The sequence below is a fragment of the Dasypus novemcinctus genome, chromosome 8 (assembly GCF_030445035.2).
Source record: "Dasypus novemcinctus isolate mDasNov1 chromosome 8, mDasNov1.1.hap2, whole genome shotgun sequence".
Lineage (NCBI taxonomy): Eukaryota > Metazoa > Chordata > Mammalia > Cingulata > Dasypodidae > Dasypus > Dasypus novemcinctus.
The window spans coordinates 20,071,312-20,089,514 of record NC_080680.1 but is presented as its reverse complement, the minus strand read 5'-3'; the positions used below and the strand labels follow the sequence as shown (position 1 = coordinate 20,089,514).

The 18,203-nt window shown below is 40.8% G+C and overlaps 1 protein-coding gene across 3 annotated transcripts in view; it reads right to left on the bottom strand.

Moving 5' to 3' along the window:
• Positions 1-18,203, bottom strand: part of FANCC (FA complementation group C) — a 306,236-nt gene that overhangs the window by 31,087 nt on the left and 256,946 nt on the right. For all 3 annotated transcript variants that reach the window (XM_058301557.2, XM_058301558.2, XM_058301559.2), the window contains 4 exons: positions 9,818-9,870; positions 8,015-8,114; positions 2,970-3,045; positions 1,210-1,291 (listed from right to left, as the gene is read on the bottom strand). In XM_058301557.2, the coding sequence (XP_058157540.1) occupies positions 1,210-1,291; positions 2,970-3,045; positions 8,015-8,114; positions 9,818-9,870 (311 nt within the window). The remainder of the gene's footprint in view (positions 1-1,209; positions 1,292-2,969; positions 3,046-8,014; positions 8,115-9,817; positions 9,871-18,203) is intronic.

Sequence of the window (18,203 nt, the reverse complement as noted above, 5' to 3'; positions counted from 1 at the left end):
TCCAATAGGTCAGAGCCTGATGCTCTGTGGGTCACATCACTGATGGGTTGGGTTATGATGCCTCAGAGGCAAGAACCAGGCTCTCTGTGTCCTTTCACTGCAGACTTCCTGTGGAATCTTGCCAGGATCAGGACGCAAGGACTGCCATGCAGAGATGGGCCAGGTCCCCCTCTTTCCTACCACTGACAGTGTGCAAGGCAGTCCACGTGTCTTCCCAGAACCTGCCTGAGTTTCTTGCAGACCCGCCTTGTTCAGGAGGTTTGGGGTCTAAGTCTTGCTCTTCAAAAGAGATGACCAGAAAGGGTACATATGGTGGTGACATGGTGTTGCAGGCACTTAATATGGCCAATTTCCTGGTCCCCATTGGTTACCAGTTCTTTCTGTCTATTCTTTATTAGTAGGAATCTGGGTAGGGGGAAGGAGAGAGTAATTGGCACCCATACTTCTAACAGTGATAGTGGAAATAAGAGCACCATAATCTGTTGCTGACTCAGTGAGACTGCAGAGAATTTCAAAAGGGAGCATTAGCGAAAGGATCAAATAGAGACAGTCTTGGTAGGCTACTACAGAAAAAGAATAAAATATTTATATTCCAAAAGCAAGGAGGTTAAGAGGAAGCCCAAGAGTGTTACAAAGTGTTACAAAGAGCTAAGCAAAGCCTAAATGTAAATGCTTTTAAGAAAATAAATTTAAGAGAGTACCTAATACCATAATGCTAGAAATGTTAGAACTGACTTTCTAATTTTAGGCATTTATTAAAAAGAGGAGGAAAATAAACACTTTATATTCCATCCTAATGCACAGAAAAAGTTTAGAATTCCCATCCTAGAGAGAGAAGACCCCAGCACCCAGAGAGATGCCTTCTTGTTTTGCATGCTGGGGGGTTCCAGCACATGGGCACTGCTTCCTTCAGGGGTCTGTTCTTTTTATTGTTTTTATTGTATATTTCAAAATCTAAAACCAGATATAACCTAAAACAGTTTCTCTAGAAGGTATGCACATAAGCCCGCCAATAAACTGACCTGCTCAGAAGGGGTCCATGCAGCACTTTGCTTTCTCCCCTTTTCATTTAGCAATGGTACTTACTTGCTTGGTGGTGCTCAAAGAGCCAATAATATGCCTTAGCCTGCCAGCCCTGCTTCAAAGGAAGAGAAGGATCAAGAGAAACCACATGTGAAGGAGACTTAGGAGTGGTCAGTGTTTGCTCACCCATGAGTCTGGTCTTCAACAATTTCTCTGAGCATTTCAGAAATATGCTTCAATGACTGGCACCAGAGTCTCTGTGGGATATCTGTGAGTGAAGAGAGGAATCAGAGGCGAACTGAAGAAAAGCCAAGCCTATTAGGAATCATGTGCTGCTAAGACTGGGTACGTTTTGGGCAAGTTCCATTTGTTTCTGGTTCATGGAATCCATACCCCTGCTGTCATGTTTTTCCCAGCTGCTATCTATCTCTTATGCTTGGGGGGAAGATCCATCAGTGTTACACAGAGCTAAATTTCAATGAACTCTTCAATTCAGGTACATGTAGATAAAGCATATGAAGACTGCACAAACCAGCACATCCCAGGATTTAGATATGCTATGCTATGGTTGCTCAGGATTTTTATTTCCTACCTACCACCCCCCTCCTCTTCCATCACTAATAATTTGCAATTTCAGAATACATGGAGATTGTCATAAAACTGTCAACAAGGAAGTGGGAATGGACTGTCCAACTGTTTCTCGGTGACTGTGATGAATTCAAATACAATTTCAAGTCTATCGTAAAGAAAAGGCATATTCATACAAACGTCTTTTCTTGAGTTAGTTTTTCTGATTTCACAATTATCTTGTGGTTTTAAACACATCTGAAGATGTATGTATCTGCCCTTCTAAGCAACATCTGAAAAAGGTTACTACATTTTCATGTAGTGATAGATTCTGTAATTAAATACATGAGAAAGAAAATATAAGTGATAAAGCAACCACTACTACTCCACAAATGTTCTAGATTAAAGGGTCATATATTATTACTTTCTTCTCTAAACTCTCATAACCCTTGATTTGGGCCTTCTGAAGGCATTTTTCACTTTCTTCTTTGTATTAGTTATTTACTTATTATATTTCACCTCTACTTGTAGGTCTTGATAGGGCTCATAAGTTATCCATCTTTTACACCTCAGAAAAAAGAAGGCAAAAAAAAAAAAGGCATGGACAGGGAAATATTATTTGTTTTTACCCTTTCCTCTGTGGTCAGATTAAACTACTTTTTCTATAGCATAGAGTTTATGCGGTGTCAGTGTTGCCTTTCCTTCAGATTTCAGGCTTTACAGGGAAAGGATGGCTTTATTCTCTAAATCTGAAATGTTCCCCAAAAGCAAGGTCATGGGCATATTAATCGATCAACCTCAGGTGAATTAGGGCATAGCCACGACTTCTCCAACTGGATATAGCCAAGGGAAGGCCAACAAATGAAATCAGAAAAGGCTGTAGTCTAATGCAAATATCTCACTGAATTATTTCAAAAGCCCTTCCTTGCTTAGGGGAAATTTCCCCCTAAATCTCCTTGGTATCGTTCATCGTTTTTTTCTTTTCTTTTACAGCAATGGTACAAGGCATAGAAAGATGAGATACAAATCAATGTACTGTCTATTTTAATTGAGTCAAAATTTTAGCCTGTTCCTAGCCTCCAGGTGGATCTGGCTGCACCAGCAGTGGCTCTTGTGTTACTCAGAATCAAAACCTAACTAGAGACCAGTTCAGTCCTTTTCCTTTTTTTTTTTTTTTAAATCTTTGTTAAAACTGGGAAGTCAAGCAAATTCTCATATCAAGATCCATAGAATGTGAGACCCCAAGAGCTTAAAGTAATTTTACAAATGAGCACCTCTAGCTCTCCTGTATTATAAAGAACTGGGAAAGAAGGGTTATGACTTGTCAAATGCTCTTTCCCAGAAATCATTTCAATATGGGAAAATCAACCTCAACTTACCTTTAGGGTGTTGGAGTAGCACCATGACAAGAGACGGAGAAGCATAAGGAAAGTAGGTCTTGAGTGAAAACTTCAGCTACAATAGAACCAAAAAGTCAAAATATCATGGAACATTAGGACTGGAAGGGGTATTGAGAAAATACAAAATCTTGCATTCTTTTGCCCAAGAAAGATCTCCTAGTACTAATATGGATATCTCTATACATGCATATCTTTCTATTTAAATGAGAGATACCAGGGCAGATGGGAAATGTTAGGTATTAGCATGTTTTTTTAAACAACAGAAAAGGTTACAAACAGTAATAGTGCTAAGATTCTTTGAGAACCGAAGTGTTGTTAACTATCCATTCTTTCTGAAAGCACAGATGCTTTGAACTATTTTTTTTTTAATTGAAGTAAAATATAGGAACAGTGAACAGGCTTTAAGCATACAATTTGATGAGTTCTGGTAAATGTATACACCCACATGGGCATCAACCCAGTTAAGATACAGGACATCTCCACCAGCCCAAAACATTTCCTTAGGCCTCTTCCAGCCAATCCTTCCACTCCAGCCTGGCAGCCACTATTTTTAATTCAAAACCAAGAAATTAGTTTTGCTTGTTCTTGAATTTCATGTAAGTAGACTCACAGAATATGTATTCTTTTGTGACTGGCTGCTTTGGCTCCACATGTTGTTGTTTGCTTTGGTGTTTTCTTTTAGCAAATTTTTTTATTGTCTTTTTTTAAAAAGAGCCATAGATCACACAAAATGTTACATTCAAAAATATAAGAGGTTTCCACATGTTGTTTTGAGATTCATCTATGTAATTGTGTATCAGAGGTTCATTCTTTTTATCACTCAGAAGTTATCATTGTATGAATATACCATAATCTATTTATCCATTGTCCTATTGATGGTCATTTGGACTGTGTCCAGTTTGGGGCTCTTATGAATAAAGCTGCACTAAATATTCTTATTTATATCTTTTTGTGGATAAGCATTTTCATTTCTCTTGGTAAATATCATAGGAGTAGATTTACTGGGTCAAGGAATAAATGCCTGCTTAGGTCTTTAAGAAACTGCCATATAATTTTCCAAAGTAGTTGTACCATTTCACACCCCCACCAGCAATGTATGAGAATTCCAGTTGTTCTATACACTTGTCAACATTTGGAACTGTCAATCATATTAATTTTAGCCATTCTAATATATGCAAAATGCTATCTCATGTGATTTTACTATGCATTTTCCTGATAGCAAATGATTTTTAAAATTTTTCATGTATTTATTGCCTATTTATATATAGTTTTTGAAATATATGTTCAAGCCTTTTGTCCATATTTTAAAGTTGGGTCATTTCTTATGGAGTTGTAAGAGATCTTTATAAATTCTAGACACAAATTTCCTGATATGTGTATTACAAATAAATATTTTTTTCTCTTGGCTGATGGCTCATTTCATTGTCTTAACAATGGTCTATCAAAGAGCAGAAGTTTTAAATTCTGATGAAGTCTAATTTATCAATTTTTCTCTTATGGTGTCTTTTTGCATTCCTTCTAAGAAATCTTAGCTGACCAAAAGTAAAAAAAGATATTCTTCTGTTTTTTCCCCCTAGGAGCTCTATAGTTTAAGCATTTATACTGAAGTTTTATGATCCACCCCAAATTAAATTTTGTTGGCTTTGTGAGGTAGGAGTTGAGGTTCTTTTTCTCCCCCCATAGAGATATCCAGTTGTTCCAACACCTTTCTCCATTGAACTGTGTTGGTGCCTTTGTCAAAAACCAATTGACTATATATGTGTGCGTCTATTTCTGGACTCTGTCTCTTCCACTGATTTATGTCTACCCTTTGGCTGATACCATACTTTATTCATTACTGTAGCTTCATAGTAAGCCTTGAAATCAGGTAGCGTGAGCCCTCTGATCTGCTTTTGTTTTTCAAAATTGTTTTGGCTTTTATAGGTCCTTTACATTTCCATGTATGTTTTAGAATCAGCTTGCCAATTTCTATTTTGAGACACCTTCTAATTCTGACTGAGATTGTATTGAAGCAACAGATCAATCTGGGGAGAAGAAACATCTTAACAATTCATGAACATGGTTTCTCTCTCCATATATTTAAGTCTTCTTTAGTTTCTCTCTCAGCAATGTTTCATGGTTTTCAGTGGAGAAGTCTTATATTTCCTCTCTACTTCTGTTAGTTTTTGCTTCACAAATTTTTAAACTCTGTCATTAGGCACATATCCATTTATAATTGGTATTTCCTCCTAATGAATTGACCATTTTGTCATTATGAAGTGTCCTTTATCTCTGGGAATACTCCTTGATAGAGCCATACCAGCTTTCTTGTGCTTATTATTTGCATAATATATCTCTTTCCTTCTTTTTACTTTCAATTTATCTATGCATTTATAATTAGAATGGATATCTTAAACACAAACATATAGTTGAGTCACGGTTTTTCATCCAATCTGGCATCGCTACCATTTTACTAAAATGGGTATTTTCATGTAATTTTTGTAATTAATGTACTTGTTGGTATATTTGGGTTTAGGTCTACCTTTTGATATTGGTTTTCTTTCCATCCCATCTACATTTTGATCCTCGGGCAGTGCTGGCCAAACAGAATGTGCCTTGAGTTCTGTCCCCTCCCCTCCTCTGCCCCCCCTTCCCACCTGCCCTCCCCACGCACTGGGAAGATCCCTTAGGGGAGAAGTAGATTACCAATGGGGTTTCCTTTTTCAGGGGCGAAATCCCCTCCAGTTTCTGTCAGTCTTTTTGGTTCTTCTCAAGCATCTTCACATAGCTTTTTTTTTTTTTAAAAAGTATTTTGTCCAGAATTTATAATTTTTATCTTGGCCAATTTAGTTTAATACATCATCAGACACTGCCATTACCAAAGCCAGAACCTGAACTAATTTATTGTTTGTACAGAGCCAGAAAAAGTGGCTTGCCAAGACAACCTTAAGCTTTTAGCTGGCACAGCAGTGTGCTTTTCTCCTCCTCTAGAGCAGGGATGAGAGGAAAGGGTAACAGAGAATGAGAAGCACAAAGGAGAAACATTTCTGACAACGGGAAAGAATGTGGATTAACGGGAAATCTCATAAGCCGCTGTGAGATGTAAACTGGCACAACCTCTTTTGATAATAATTTGGCATTAACTATGAAAGTTACCCAACAACCAGGCATTTCTACTCCTAAGTATATATCAAGAATGTTCAGAGCAACCCTGCAATGGAAAAAAATTGAGAAACAACCCAAATGCCCATCAGCAAGAAAACTGGAATATTTTCACAATGGAACACTATACAGCAATAGTTCACCACAGCCACACACAGCAACATAAAACAATCTTTGTAACATGACTAGTGGAAAAAAGCAAGTCTCAGAGACTATATAAGCATGAAACTTTTCTGTTTTGAAGTGCGAAGCAATTAAACCTAAACAAAACATGGTTAGGCAATCATCTACATGTGATCAAATTATTTGCAGAAAAAGCAAAGGAGTGATAAACAAAATTCCAGACAATGGTTATCTGGGGGCAGAAAGACAGGGTTATGGGGTCGAGGGAAGTGTGGGAACACAGTTGTTACAGTGGTCCAGATCTTGGTTTGAATGTTGGGGCTATAGATATTCATTTTATTAAAAATGAATGAATGAACAAAACAAAAACACAAATGAGAGAGGACGAGGAGTTCCGGATCCTCTTGGTTCCCTGCCCAGCCCTGCACCAGGACCCAAGCGTGTGGCCCCATCTAGCCTGGTCAAGGGACTGTTCAAAATTAAAAGCAACTGCCACTACATTCCCCATCCCTAATGCCCAAGGCCAACACAGAGACTCGGTAGCAGTGCTGGTAAGAAAAACGAACTCAAGCCAGAGCTAAAGAACAAGACTTTTACCTTCTGCCCCAACCTAGGCGTATGTAGGGAGTCAGTGGAGAGGGTTTCTAGAGGTCAGTTCCTAATTGGGAATACAAAGTACGTCCAAGGGAGGATAAAAGATATTTATAGTTATGCCTCAAAATAACTGTCAGGGCCAGCCGGTGCCTTTCGGCAGAGCTCTCCTCCTGAATTCCAGGCTGGGTACCATTGATAACGCTGTTTGCTACAGTCTAGTTAACGTTCCTAGGGAAAGAGACATTGAGGAAAGATTTATCGTTGCCTCAAAAAGGAGAAACATTTGCTAAAACCTGTGAGGTTTCTTTGATGTATGGGTGTGGGATTTTAGCAGAGTCAAACATCACAGTACTGCTCTCAAGTAAAACTGCAAAAAGCATCACAAGGGATCACGGCATGCTTCACAGGAAGATGCAGCGGATCCAAGCACTCTAGCAAAGTGCCACAGAAATGCTGTCTCTGGCTATTAGAAATAAAGACCAATTAAATTGCCTAAAGGTAAAGCTCCCTGGCAGCAAAGGTTCCTCCAATTGGTCGGCTGCCCTTGGCAACAGTGTGTGGAGGCAAGCCTTCCTGCAGGGCCTGGCACCTGTACACTGACTGCATCTAGCCTGCACCTCAGGGTCATTGCATTCCCAGCTGCTCTACAATGAACCAGTCTCTCATTGTCCCTCTTGCTACCTTCTTTCTCTCTTGGAATCCAATTCACATGTACAACTTAGATAGCAGAGGAAACTGTAATAATTAAGAATGTCCAGTACTTTCTATTCAGCACATCCATACAGATTCCAGAATGTTTAATGCTGCACTAGGAGGGTCAGGAGATGCCAGAGGGGCAGAGTTCTGCTTAGCAGACAGTGAACATCACAGGGAACAAGGAAATTTGGCTCCAGGTCAGCACATGCTGACCATACAGAGATCTCTGCCACAATGGTAGATAAATCAAGATAGTGCCTGCCTGCCTATGTCCTGGCACGCAGAAACACTTATTTTCAATTAAAATCGTTTTTCCTTTGTTGGGGCATTTATTTGGAGGCTTTCTTCATGAGCAAAACAGTCCACCAAATCACTGAGAATTAAGTGTTCCTTTTTTGGTAATTAGCCCAAAACTCTTAAAAGCCTTTTTTTCTTACAGAGGAATGAATAATATATGCAATATAATGAACCTGCTTGTTTTCTTTTTCCAGAGCTTCTACGAAGCATCGTGTAAACACTTGAATAGTGGCCAGTACTTGTGGGGCTCCATCGGTTTCCAAGAGTGCATACCTGAGCAACACAAAGTCAAATCATAACAGATTTAATGATTAACCTGGCAAACTTATGAACTTGAATTATACAAGGGAAGAGTGGAGACATTCTTTTTGTGCCAGAAGCTTTAGCAGTATCTCAAATCATCAGATTTCACACCTGCGTGGAAACAGGAGAGATGTGTCACTCTTTTCTAAACGATCTTTTTAAAATCCCAACGTGCAGACCTCTCTTTCTTGGCTCTTCAATTATTAAGTAGTGCATGGCCTTCCAATGTAAGCCCCAGTGCTCTTTACAAATATTTGTGCAGTGTGCACCTGGACATGCAACATCAACAGATATCTTGCTTTTGCAGGGAGAGAAAGAACTGCCCAAAGGAGTAAAAGGGCCCAGTCAAATTCACGTAGCAGGTGGTGGAGAATCTGCATGTATGTGGTTTGGTTTCCACACATTTTAATACAACTAATTTTTCTTTATGCTTTTTTTTTTTTTTAAAGATTTATTTATTTAATCCCCCCCCTCCCCCGGTTGTCTGTTCTCTGTGTCTATTTGCTGCGTCTTGTTTCTTTGTCCGCTTCTGTTGTCGTCAGCGGCACGGCAAGTGTGGGCAGCGCCATTCCTGGGCAGGCTGCACTTTCTTTCGCGCTGGGCGGCTCTCCTTACAGGTGCACTCCTTGCGCGTGGGGCTCCCCTACGCGGGGGACACCCTGCGTGGCAGGGCACTCCTTGCGCGCATCAGCACTGCTCATGGGCCAGCTCCACACGGGTCAAGGAGGCCCGGGGTTTGAACCGCGGACCTCCCATGTGGTAGAAGGACGCCCTACCCACTGCGCCAAGTCCGTTTCCCTATGCTTGTTTAAGCAAAGAGCCAACTCAAACTTTTGTCATCTTTAAACTAAAAAAGCACTCTGACTTCTTATTTCTGTACTCATTTAGCTTCCTGATTAGTATGTTTCAAAACCAACCCCACTGGTGGGTTAGTTGCTGTTGGAGAAATTGCTTTTCCCCGTGTCCCGTGTCTACTGCCTGCCAGGGTGATTCCACTGCTATGTGCAAGGGAGATGAGGAAAGGATGGACACCCTGGCTGTACCAGTGTCTGTGAAAGAGCCTAGAAATACTCCCTGGGTGACGAGCTCCCACTGGGGTCAGTCTCAGCGCTCCATGATTAAAACCCCCTTTAACTGCCTGCCATAATCCAACCTAATATCTAGCTATCTCCTTGGTGTTTGTCATCTGTAAATCCACCTCATTTTGTATTTTCAAAATAAAAAGTGATATGTCTTGAGATAAACATGCAGTTTATTTTGCCTTTGCTTTATTTATTTATTTATCTTTGTTTCCCCTTAACCTTAAAATCCTTTAGAGAGATTGGTCAGCCCTCATGTGGTGAAGGGAGTAAACTGCTACCCTTTTCTTTTGGGTTGAGAAAACTTCTACATGAATATATTAATTCAATACTGCTTTTCTATCATTATTAGACTTTAAAAAGGCTTAAAGAGAAAGAGAGAGAGAGAGAGTTACCTTAATTCTTAGGTGTTGGCTTTTAAATATATACAGACTTTTGAATTTTTTACCTCTTATTACCAGAAAGCTCAGAGGAGTAAGAAGAAATCAACTAATTTTCTCACCATATACCCAGAGATTATCACAGAATTTTTTATTCACGTTTGAAAATTGAGCATTTTAGATTTATTACCAGTAGAAAAAGCATAACATTTACCTGAACACTTCATCAACAATTCTGAATATGGCAGGATGACAGGCTGCTTGAGGCTGTAAAGGTAAAGATCGTGAGAAGGTAAAATAACAGAAGCATTTCACTAGTAACGACTTGCTATTATCAAGCAAATAAATTGCCCAGAACCACTGGTGACTCAAAAATGGGCATATTCCTTTGGGTTAGAAAAAAGGATTGCATGGGTACATAGAGAAAGCCCTCCATACACAGGCAAACAGTGGTCCTCTTTGGCAAGGGGACTGTGGGCCAGTTTTATTTTCTCTTTATACTTTTCTATATGTTCCACATTTTCTATAATCAGCCCATATGATCAAGAAAAAAGAATAAGTATCATGGGAAATTTGTGAATCCCTTCTACCAGCATTCCGTGGTGAAGTCTGTCTCCTCACATGGCCGAGAAGTGCCTCAGGGTCAAGCCTGGGTCTGCTATCTATTCGTTCCTGCTCATTGTGTAATGAGGGCTTAATAGCTTAGAATTATTATTGAGGAGAGCAGTGACCTCTGCCATGCTGGACCAAACAATACTGCATTTTAGGGCACTAAGAGTTTAGCAGTTTAAGTTATTTAGGATGAAAAAAAAAAGATACCGCCACCTTGAACAAATAAATCTATCTAATTTATTCTTCAGCGACATTGGTGACGGTTTTTCCTGGGTTACATCTGCAGAACCTGGCCTCTTGTGGCCTGCCGGTAGAGGTTTCAGTGGGCCTGACCCAGGTTCTATGTATTTTTGGCTGGAGCTCAAGCCTGATGAAAATGCCCATTTGTGTTCTAAAACAGATATATAACAATAGCCCCAAATATTAATAGATTAGGCTCTATAGGGTATCTCTTCGGGTCATGGGGTACTTGATATAAGTAGTTTTGGAAAATATTTTTTCATGTCTCCTTAAAAAAAAAAAAAAAAAAAGAGGATCTCTCAGGGTTTCTGGGCCTCACTGATAATAATGCTTCTATCTCCAGACTTTCCCCCTTTTGCTCAGTTCTGCTCTGAGACTTGAGTTGTAATATTGAACGTGCGCCATCTAGCGTTCACACACCTCCAGTACACACTGTCCCAGAAAACTCCCAGGCCGGAACATTGCCACTTCCTACAACGACTTTTTTGAAGGAGAGATTTGTGATTTGAAAATTACAAATCTACTCTTTAAATAAGACATTTTGGTAAAATCTACCTTCTTCTCTCCCACACTCCTTAATCTTTCACTGATGTGCATTTTTATTTAAAAGAAACCAACTAGATATTCTTATAGACAAGTTCATTATCTACTCAAGAAAGTAATTTGGCAGAACTATGGCTCAACAGAGAAGAGGCGGGTTATTTCTTGGCTTTAATCTGAGGGAAGGAAGTTAATCTTCCTGCTTTTCAGCCTCACTGTAAATAATAACAGAGATGCTAACAGCTAGTAAGAACTTACTGGATATATGCCCAGAAAATATCATAAAAGTTTCTATGCATTCATAATGGAAAAATCAAACAAGAAGGGAAAAGTGAACGCATGTCTTCAAGAAATGTTATTCACCCAAGTTTGCCAGAATAGTTTTTCAAAGTTTACTATGTAGGCAATATGCCTCTTGAATGTGAGGGTTCAGACCAAACAGCACTGCCATGTGCCAAAGGTAGACTGGCATACAAAGCCTGAGAACGTGAACTGACGAAAATAAGACCAAACTGAAAGTGATAAAGTAGAACCATCTCCTTTTGCTTTAATGGTCACCTACCCTCACAGCTACTCTCCATGTCTTATGCTAATACAGAAACATTCACTACTTTATATACAAACTTTACAGAAGTCAAAGAAAATGATGATCCAATGAACAGAATACGGCCACCTTATAAACAAAGGGGGAAAGCAGGGAAGAAAAGTCCTAACTCGACTTGTCAAAAGAGAACTAGAGCTTGGATATAATTTTCCTTTATACAGTTTTCTAGCAAAACAGATCAATCAGATGTTTCAAATATCTCCAGACTGTGTGGAATCTGCCTGTTTCCGTGACAATATACTCTTTTCTTAGGTTCTTCTCCTTCCAAATATTTCAAACCCTCAACCTGCTTCCCTGATCTGTTTTGGCTTCTAAAACAGGGAAAATGCCAGGAGGCAGGGGGAAACCTGCTGAAACAGGAATGGCTGAGACTGTGATTTTAAAAAGTCTCCCTTGCTGCTCAGAGCTCTGAACAGATCTTACTCATCTGCAGCCTTCCTGATGGTTTTGAAAATGAGACTCTTTATACTTCCCAAGCATATAATTTAAGGGTCAGTGCCTCTCCTCATGAACACCAGAGTGCTAGGAGGCCAGGCATATGTCCCGAGGACATCAAATCATAAAAGCCAACTTCAGCTGCTTTTCTTATCAAGAGAATCCTCCAAACAGAATTAAAGTCTTAAGTTATGCTTCTCTGGAAGCCGTCTATGTTCCCCCTAAATCTCTACAGCATCCTTGTGACCAATGAGGCAAACATTTAACCCCTATGTGCTCCTGTTTTATTTGTAAAGTGGGATGCTGCAGTAACACACTGCAGGCCACTCTGCAACCCTGGGCTCGGGACCCAGCTCTGAAGCTCCACGAGCTGGGCAGTTATCTTTCCTATAAAAATAAGGAAAGAGAAGGAAAACTTTGCTGGGTTCCATCTGTTTGTCTGTTTTCTCCATCCCACCAAAACGTGTTTCTTCACAAGCTTTTCTCTTCTCCATCTAGCCTAACGGTTTTCGAGGCAGATTATCTCAAGTCTAGGGAAACTATGTCACCAGGAGGCCATTAGTAACAAGGGTTTTGCCCTTCTACTCCCCACCCCCAAATGCCTGAGGAAGAATGGCAGATGATGATGGAGTGCTCCGGACTCTTGGCCTTCCATTCCCCTCCTCATCTCCCACAGCTACCCACAACTACACTGTTGATCTCCTAGCTGCTTAAAGAGCAGCCCATTCCCATCCTATCCCTCAGGAAAACGAGGGAATGCAAAGTCAACACAGAATAAGTGCACAACCGTATTCTATTCCTGTATTTTGGAGGAAAGGTGGGAGGAGAGGCCAGTGTATCGCTCTGTACCATTACTTATACAAGCAATATCAATTCTTGCTTTCTACTCTTGTTGCTTGGTTAATCTGCTGATATCATCCTGATTCATCAATGTTTACTGCCAGCTACTTGCTGGAGAATGCTGGAGAGCAGAATTCTCTGGAAGAAATATTTCTTGTTTCTAACATTTTCTGGTTCTGTATGTGTGTGTGTGGGGGGGGAGAAAAGGTGGGAGAATGTGGAGAAGAATGGGGGAGAGAGAGAGAACACATGGCACAAACCAGAAAGAGAAATTATACTGTGTTTTGAGGTAGTTCACAAACAAAAGTAAATATCTCTTAGAAAAGATTAAAAGGCAATAAAGGAACAGAAAAAAATTCCTCTAGTCCTTTTCAGCTATCACCCTTCCCAGGTATTTTTTCCTAAACATAAAGAGAGAAGTTGCAGATGATTATGAAGAAGTTGAAGTTCACTAAGCCTGGAACAGATTTTCTTTCATAGTCTATTTTTTATTGTAGTTTAAATATTTACTCAGGAAATGGCCATTGACAGAAACCAGTTGATGGGTAGCTTTCCCTTGGAGTTAACCATCGGTTTGGCAGTCCTGCACTACAGTGTAGCTGACTCTTCTGGACCACTGTTCTCGGCAGGTGGGATGCCCTAGCATTAATACATGTATATAAATTAAACGGTGAGTATATTCATAACAAGATAACTTTCTTCTTTAAAAATATTCTCTGTAAGATTCATTTCAATAGTGAATTCCTTTTATTGAGCTCAAAAATGATTTGTTTTTTTTTTTTTAAAATCTACTTATGTAAAACCTTCACATCTATTCTGTAAAATAAGGCATCTTTATAAATCTATATTTTTCATTATGTCAGTTTCTCCTTTTCTCCTTTCAAAATGCTAAACATAAGACTGTAAATATCCTTAAAACATTTTAGAATCTATTTTGTTTCAAAACATGCAAGTTTCTTTCAACAAACTTGAGCTTGGAAAAATTCTTTTTTTAAAATCTTTACCAGATGTTGTTTATACTAAATGCAATTTTTTTTCAATATCCTGTAATGCAATGATTGTTTAATTAGTGATAAACCTGTCATTTCTGGGCTTAAAAAACCCTGTAACAAATGCCAAATGTCCTTTTGCGTTTTACGCTGACACACGCTCTTTGAGTGCCTTGGGACACAGAGGCGGGCGGCGTGTGCAGGAAGGCGCAGCGATGCCCAGCCCTGGACGCCCAACAGGAAGCCCGTAACTCGGAAGCTCCTCTTTCTAGCCTCGGCCAGTGGCCCCCATGCAAGTGGCTCTTGCAGCCCGGGGTGAAGAAAGCTCCTCAGCCCATGCTCTTCTCAGCTCAGCTCTGTGTGGCAATGACTCCCCCAGGCTGACTACTGCTCTGATTTGGGGGGGGGGGGGGGGGGAGTAGAGAGTTTGCTTTCTTTTTTCTCTCCCTTCAGCTCTTACAGGTGGCAAAGTCCTGCATCTCCAACAGTGAAAACAGGAGAAACTGGGGCCTCTTTCTTTACAAAGAGACAATGCTGGGGGATCTGGTGCCCCCCTGAGGTCTACATTGGAAAATGCAACTACTGTCCAGAGATGCAGATCATCTGACCTTTCAGCCATGAATAAGCCACTATAACACTTTCCTATTCGACTAATGCTAAATTCTCTACTTCTGATTTTGTTAAATTACATGCATTACATTAAAGAGCTCAAAAAGGGAATACTTAAAGGACTGCTAATGAAAAGGCAGAAGAAGAAAACCTTAGAACATTAGTGAAAACGTATTCAAGTGCAGAGAACTGACACCATCATTCAGGACGTGGAGTTAATTCTTCAATTTGATTTTTTATTAAAGGGAAATTGTGTACAGGAATTTTCTGTAAAGTTTTTTTTTTTTTTAAATGGCTAAGATTGTGATTGGGAGAATGAGGAAAAGAATGTATCCTGTCTGATACTAATGAGGTCGAGGATGACATCCAGGTACCAGGAGGCTTTTTACTCTTAAGTTTTTATTATATGAAAACTTAATTTTAATTGAGCTATGCATATTATTAAAATAAAAATGAAAACGAATGGTGCCTCGCTGTCACCCTTCTCCAGCATTCCTCCTCTACTCCCTGGTCTTTCTGGCAAATCTGCCTATGGAGCTGAGTGGGTCATTCTCCTGGACACGCTCTGTGTCAGCGGCATGTGGGGTCTGCCAGCAAAAGTACGTGATGGAAGGGCCTGGGAATGAGGGATCAGGCCAGCCCTGGCACGCAGCACGGCAGTCAAGCACAGTGCCACTGCCACCCAGCCAGCATTGTGAATCTAAACAATAGCTTTCTGGGCTCCCTGAATGGAATTGCAACTGGAAAACACAAGATCTTTCTGATTTGGGGCCAGCCTTGGGAAACCAAACGGTGCCAAGAGAGCTGCATAATTAGCAAATGGCTTTCACCGCTTTCAGTGACATCAGTTTTTAAGGTCAGATCTGAAGCTATGGATTATGGTCTTCCAGTGTCTGGGCTGTCAAGGGAGACACTAGGCCAGATGCTTTTGAAAAGCTCCAGTCTGCATGGTAAATGACAGCTGGGGTAGGACTGTGATTTATTTAGGAGCCACCAAAAACTATGGGCAGTCATGGAAGCCAAAGGGTGAGCCTCAAAAGTAAACAGGATTTTGAAAAATTTTTATTTTAGAAGTCAACTACATATATACACATTGAGAATTCAGATGGTATTAGATGAACTCCTTATAGAGTCTTAAAGGAAAATACCAGGCCTCTAAGTCCCTGAGAGGCCAAATCATTTGGGGAGGTCATTTCACTTTGAGCAACCTGTACCACACTTTTATCTTTTGTTTTTCTTAAGTCTTGGTAACTATAGAATTTCCAGTACTAATTCTGGAGAGTCCCAAGGGATGGAAACGTAATTAACGGCGCTCCATATAAAATACAAGTTACTTAGACCATCACACTTTAATTACTCTCAGAATCCAAATATAATGTAATAGGTATCGCGTTTCTCCTGTAGGAAAGCACACCAGTCTTGTGCCATTTGAGTTCTAGAGATCTCTCTGATATTTCTGTATGGTCCTGTCACTACACAGAGATACTGTGCTGTGATAAATGAGTCAGATGATGCAATTAGGAAGCTGGTTCTTCAGGTTACCTTTGTAATCATTTAGCCACACTGCAGATTAGCCCAGCCAGCTTGGCTTTCTGGCCCTGTGGGGCCTGGGCTGCCAGAGGAGGAACGCCCACTCCTATCTGGGGTTCCCACTCATCACTTGTATTGTAACTACCTCCTTGAACCCTAAGGCACAGAGAGGTCACATCCTGCAAATGCCACAGTAAATTAAACTGAGTAACACTCTCCACAGTCCCCCATTGACCATAAGGGAAGCTCCGAGTCTCTACACACGTGCTCCTGATAAATGCCTTTGTAAATCAACTGATGGAGAAGCTGCTGGACTGGGGGAGATTGTTTTAACCTTAAACTGGAGACTGACGATTACACAATTCCCCGTTTAATGGGAGTATCTGCTTTCTCTTTCTCATCCCCAGCAATGCACTGTGCTTCCTAATGTGCTGCTTGTGCCAGCGGCTCACAGGTCACAGAGGAACCACAAGGATCTCTGAAAGGGTGCAGCATCCAACAAACTTAAAAAATTCAAAGGAACTAGAATTTTTCAATATGGAAAAGACTAAAGAAAATATAATAGAGGGCCCTAAACACCAGGGAATAGCCCAGCTATGATATATATCAGTATTAAAAAAGCACCAGGGAAAATTAACATAAATCAAAGAATGAATATTTAAAAGTTAGAAAGAGGGAAGCAGATGTGGCTCAAGTGACAGGGCTTCCACCTATCATATAGGAGGACCTGGGTGTGATCCCAGGGGCCTCCTGGTGAAAAAAAAGAAAAGAAAGCATGCCTGTGTGGCAAACCAGTGCCCACATGCTAAGCCAGTGCCCGCGTGACAAGCTAGTGCCTGCACTGCAAGCTGAGTGCCTATGCAGTGAGCCAGTGCCTGCACAAGTGAATCACACAGCAAAATGACAACGCGACAAGAGAGAGAAGAAGGGGAGAATCAAGGTGAAGCACAGCAGAAACCAGGAGCTGAGGTGGCACAGCTAACAGGGAACCTATCTCCACATCCGAGGTCCCCAAGATTGAATCCCAGTGAATACTAGAAGAGAAAAAATGAGAAGACCAAAAAGAGAGATAGATACAGAAGATCACAGAGCGAAGGGACACAGATAGAAAAAAATAGCAGGGGGAGGGGGGAGGGGAAGAGAAAGGGAGAAATTAAAAAAAAATTTAGAAAGAATTAATCTGACAATAATGGTAGACCCTGGAATGGGCTGCCAGAGGTGTCTAAAAGCTTATTTTTTACTGTTATTGTAATTATTTTAAAATCAGATGCATCCTTATTTCTTGCCTTAATAAGCAACTCTTTTGAATGGTGAGGTCAAGTAGTAATTATCCTCTGGGTTCTTTCCATCTTAATATACACATATCATCATACCTTCCCTTTTTTTCCTAACAAACACTGTAAGTTTTCATATCACTTGGGTTCAGTTTTTGGTTGCTAACTTACAGGTGAAAGCAGCATGGATACTGGAGGACTGCACTCTCCAGATTCATCTGGGAAGCCACAGACCTTGAAGGCAGAGAGGAACCCATGAAATATGGGAGGGGGCAAGCCATGCCATGAGCAGCCACACCTGTGAGTTGGTGGGGATGGATGACAGGTACCTAAAGAGATAAAGTGAGGGTATAGGAAGAAGGCAACTGAGGCAGTGATGATCCCCTCACACCGCCTTCAATTTGAAAGAGAAAGAAAGGAAACAAGTTCCAACTGAATTAAACCAATAGGAGGTGTGTGGGAGGTGGGGTAGTGGACACTGTGTCGAGGTTGGCACAGTCACCCTTGGAGCATTCCATGAGCAGCACTCCATTCTTAAGTCTTGGCGGCAGATGGGGTGGTGAAGTCAGCTTTCCTAGTTTCCTGCCCCCAAACTTAAGCTCTGAGTCTTCACCATATCTCTCTCAGCTAAATTTCTCCAATGACACAACTGGAAGACAAACTCCATGCCCACATTTCTCACAGGTTATGAAAGCCAATGAGTAGACATGCTGACGCCCACGGAGGCGTCCATGAGGCAGAAGCACGGGGGTGGGGCACACCAGAGTTGGTTGAATTGCTTTCCCTTGGTCTTTATTCTTGTTTTTACAAAAACTCCACAGAGCTGCCTCCCACAGAAGGAAAACACCCTGACAGGTCAGGCTCTGAGGAGGCCTGCTATCAGGTTAGGCAGTAGGGGCACATGCCACCCTGGGTCCCCAATGTCAC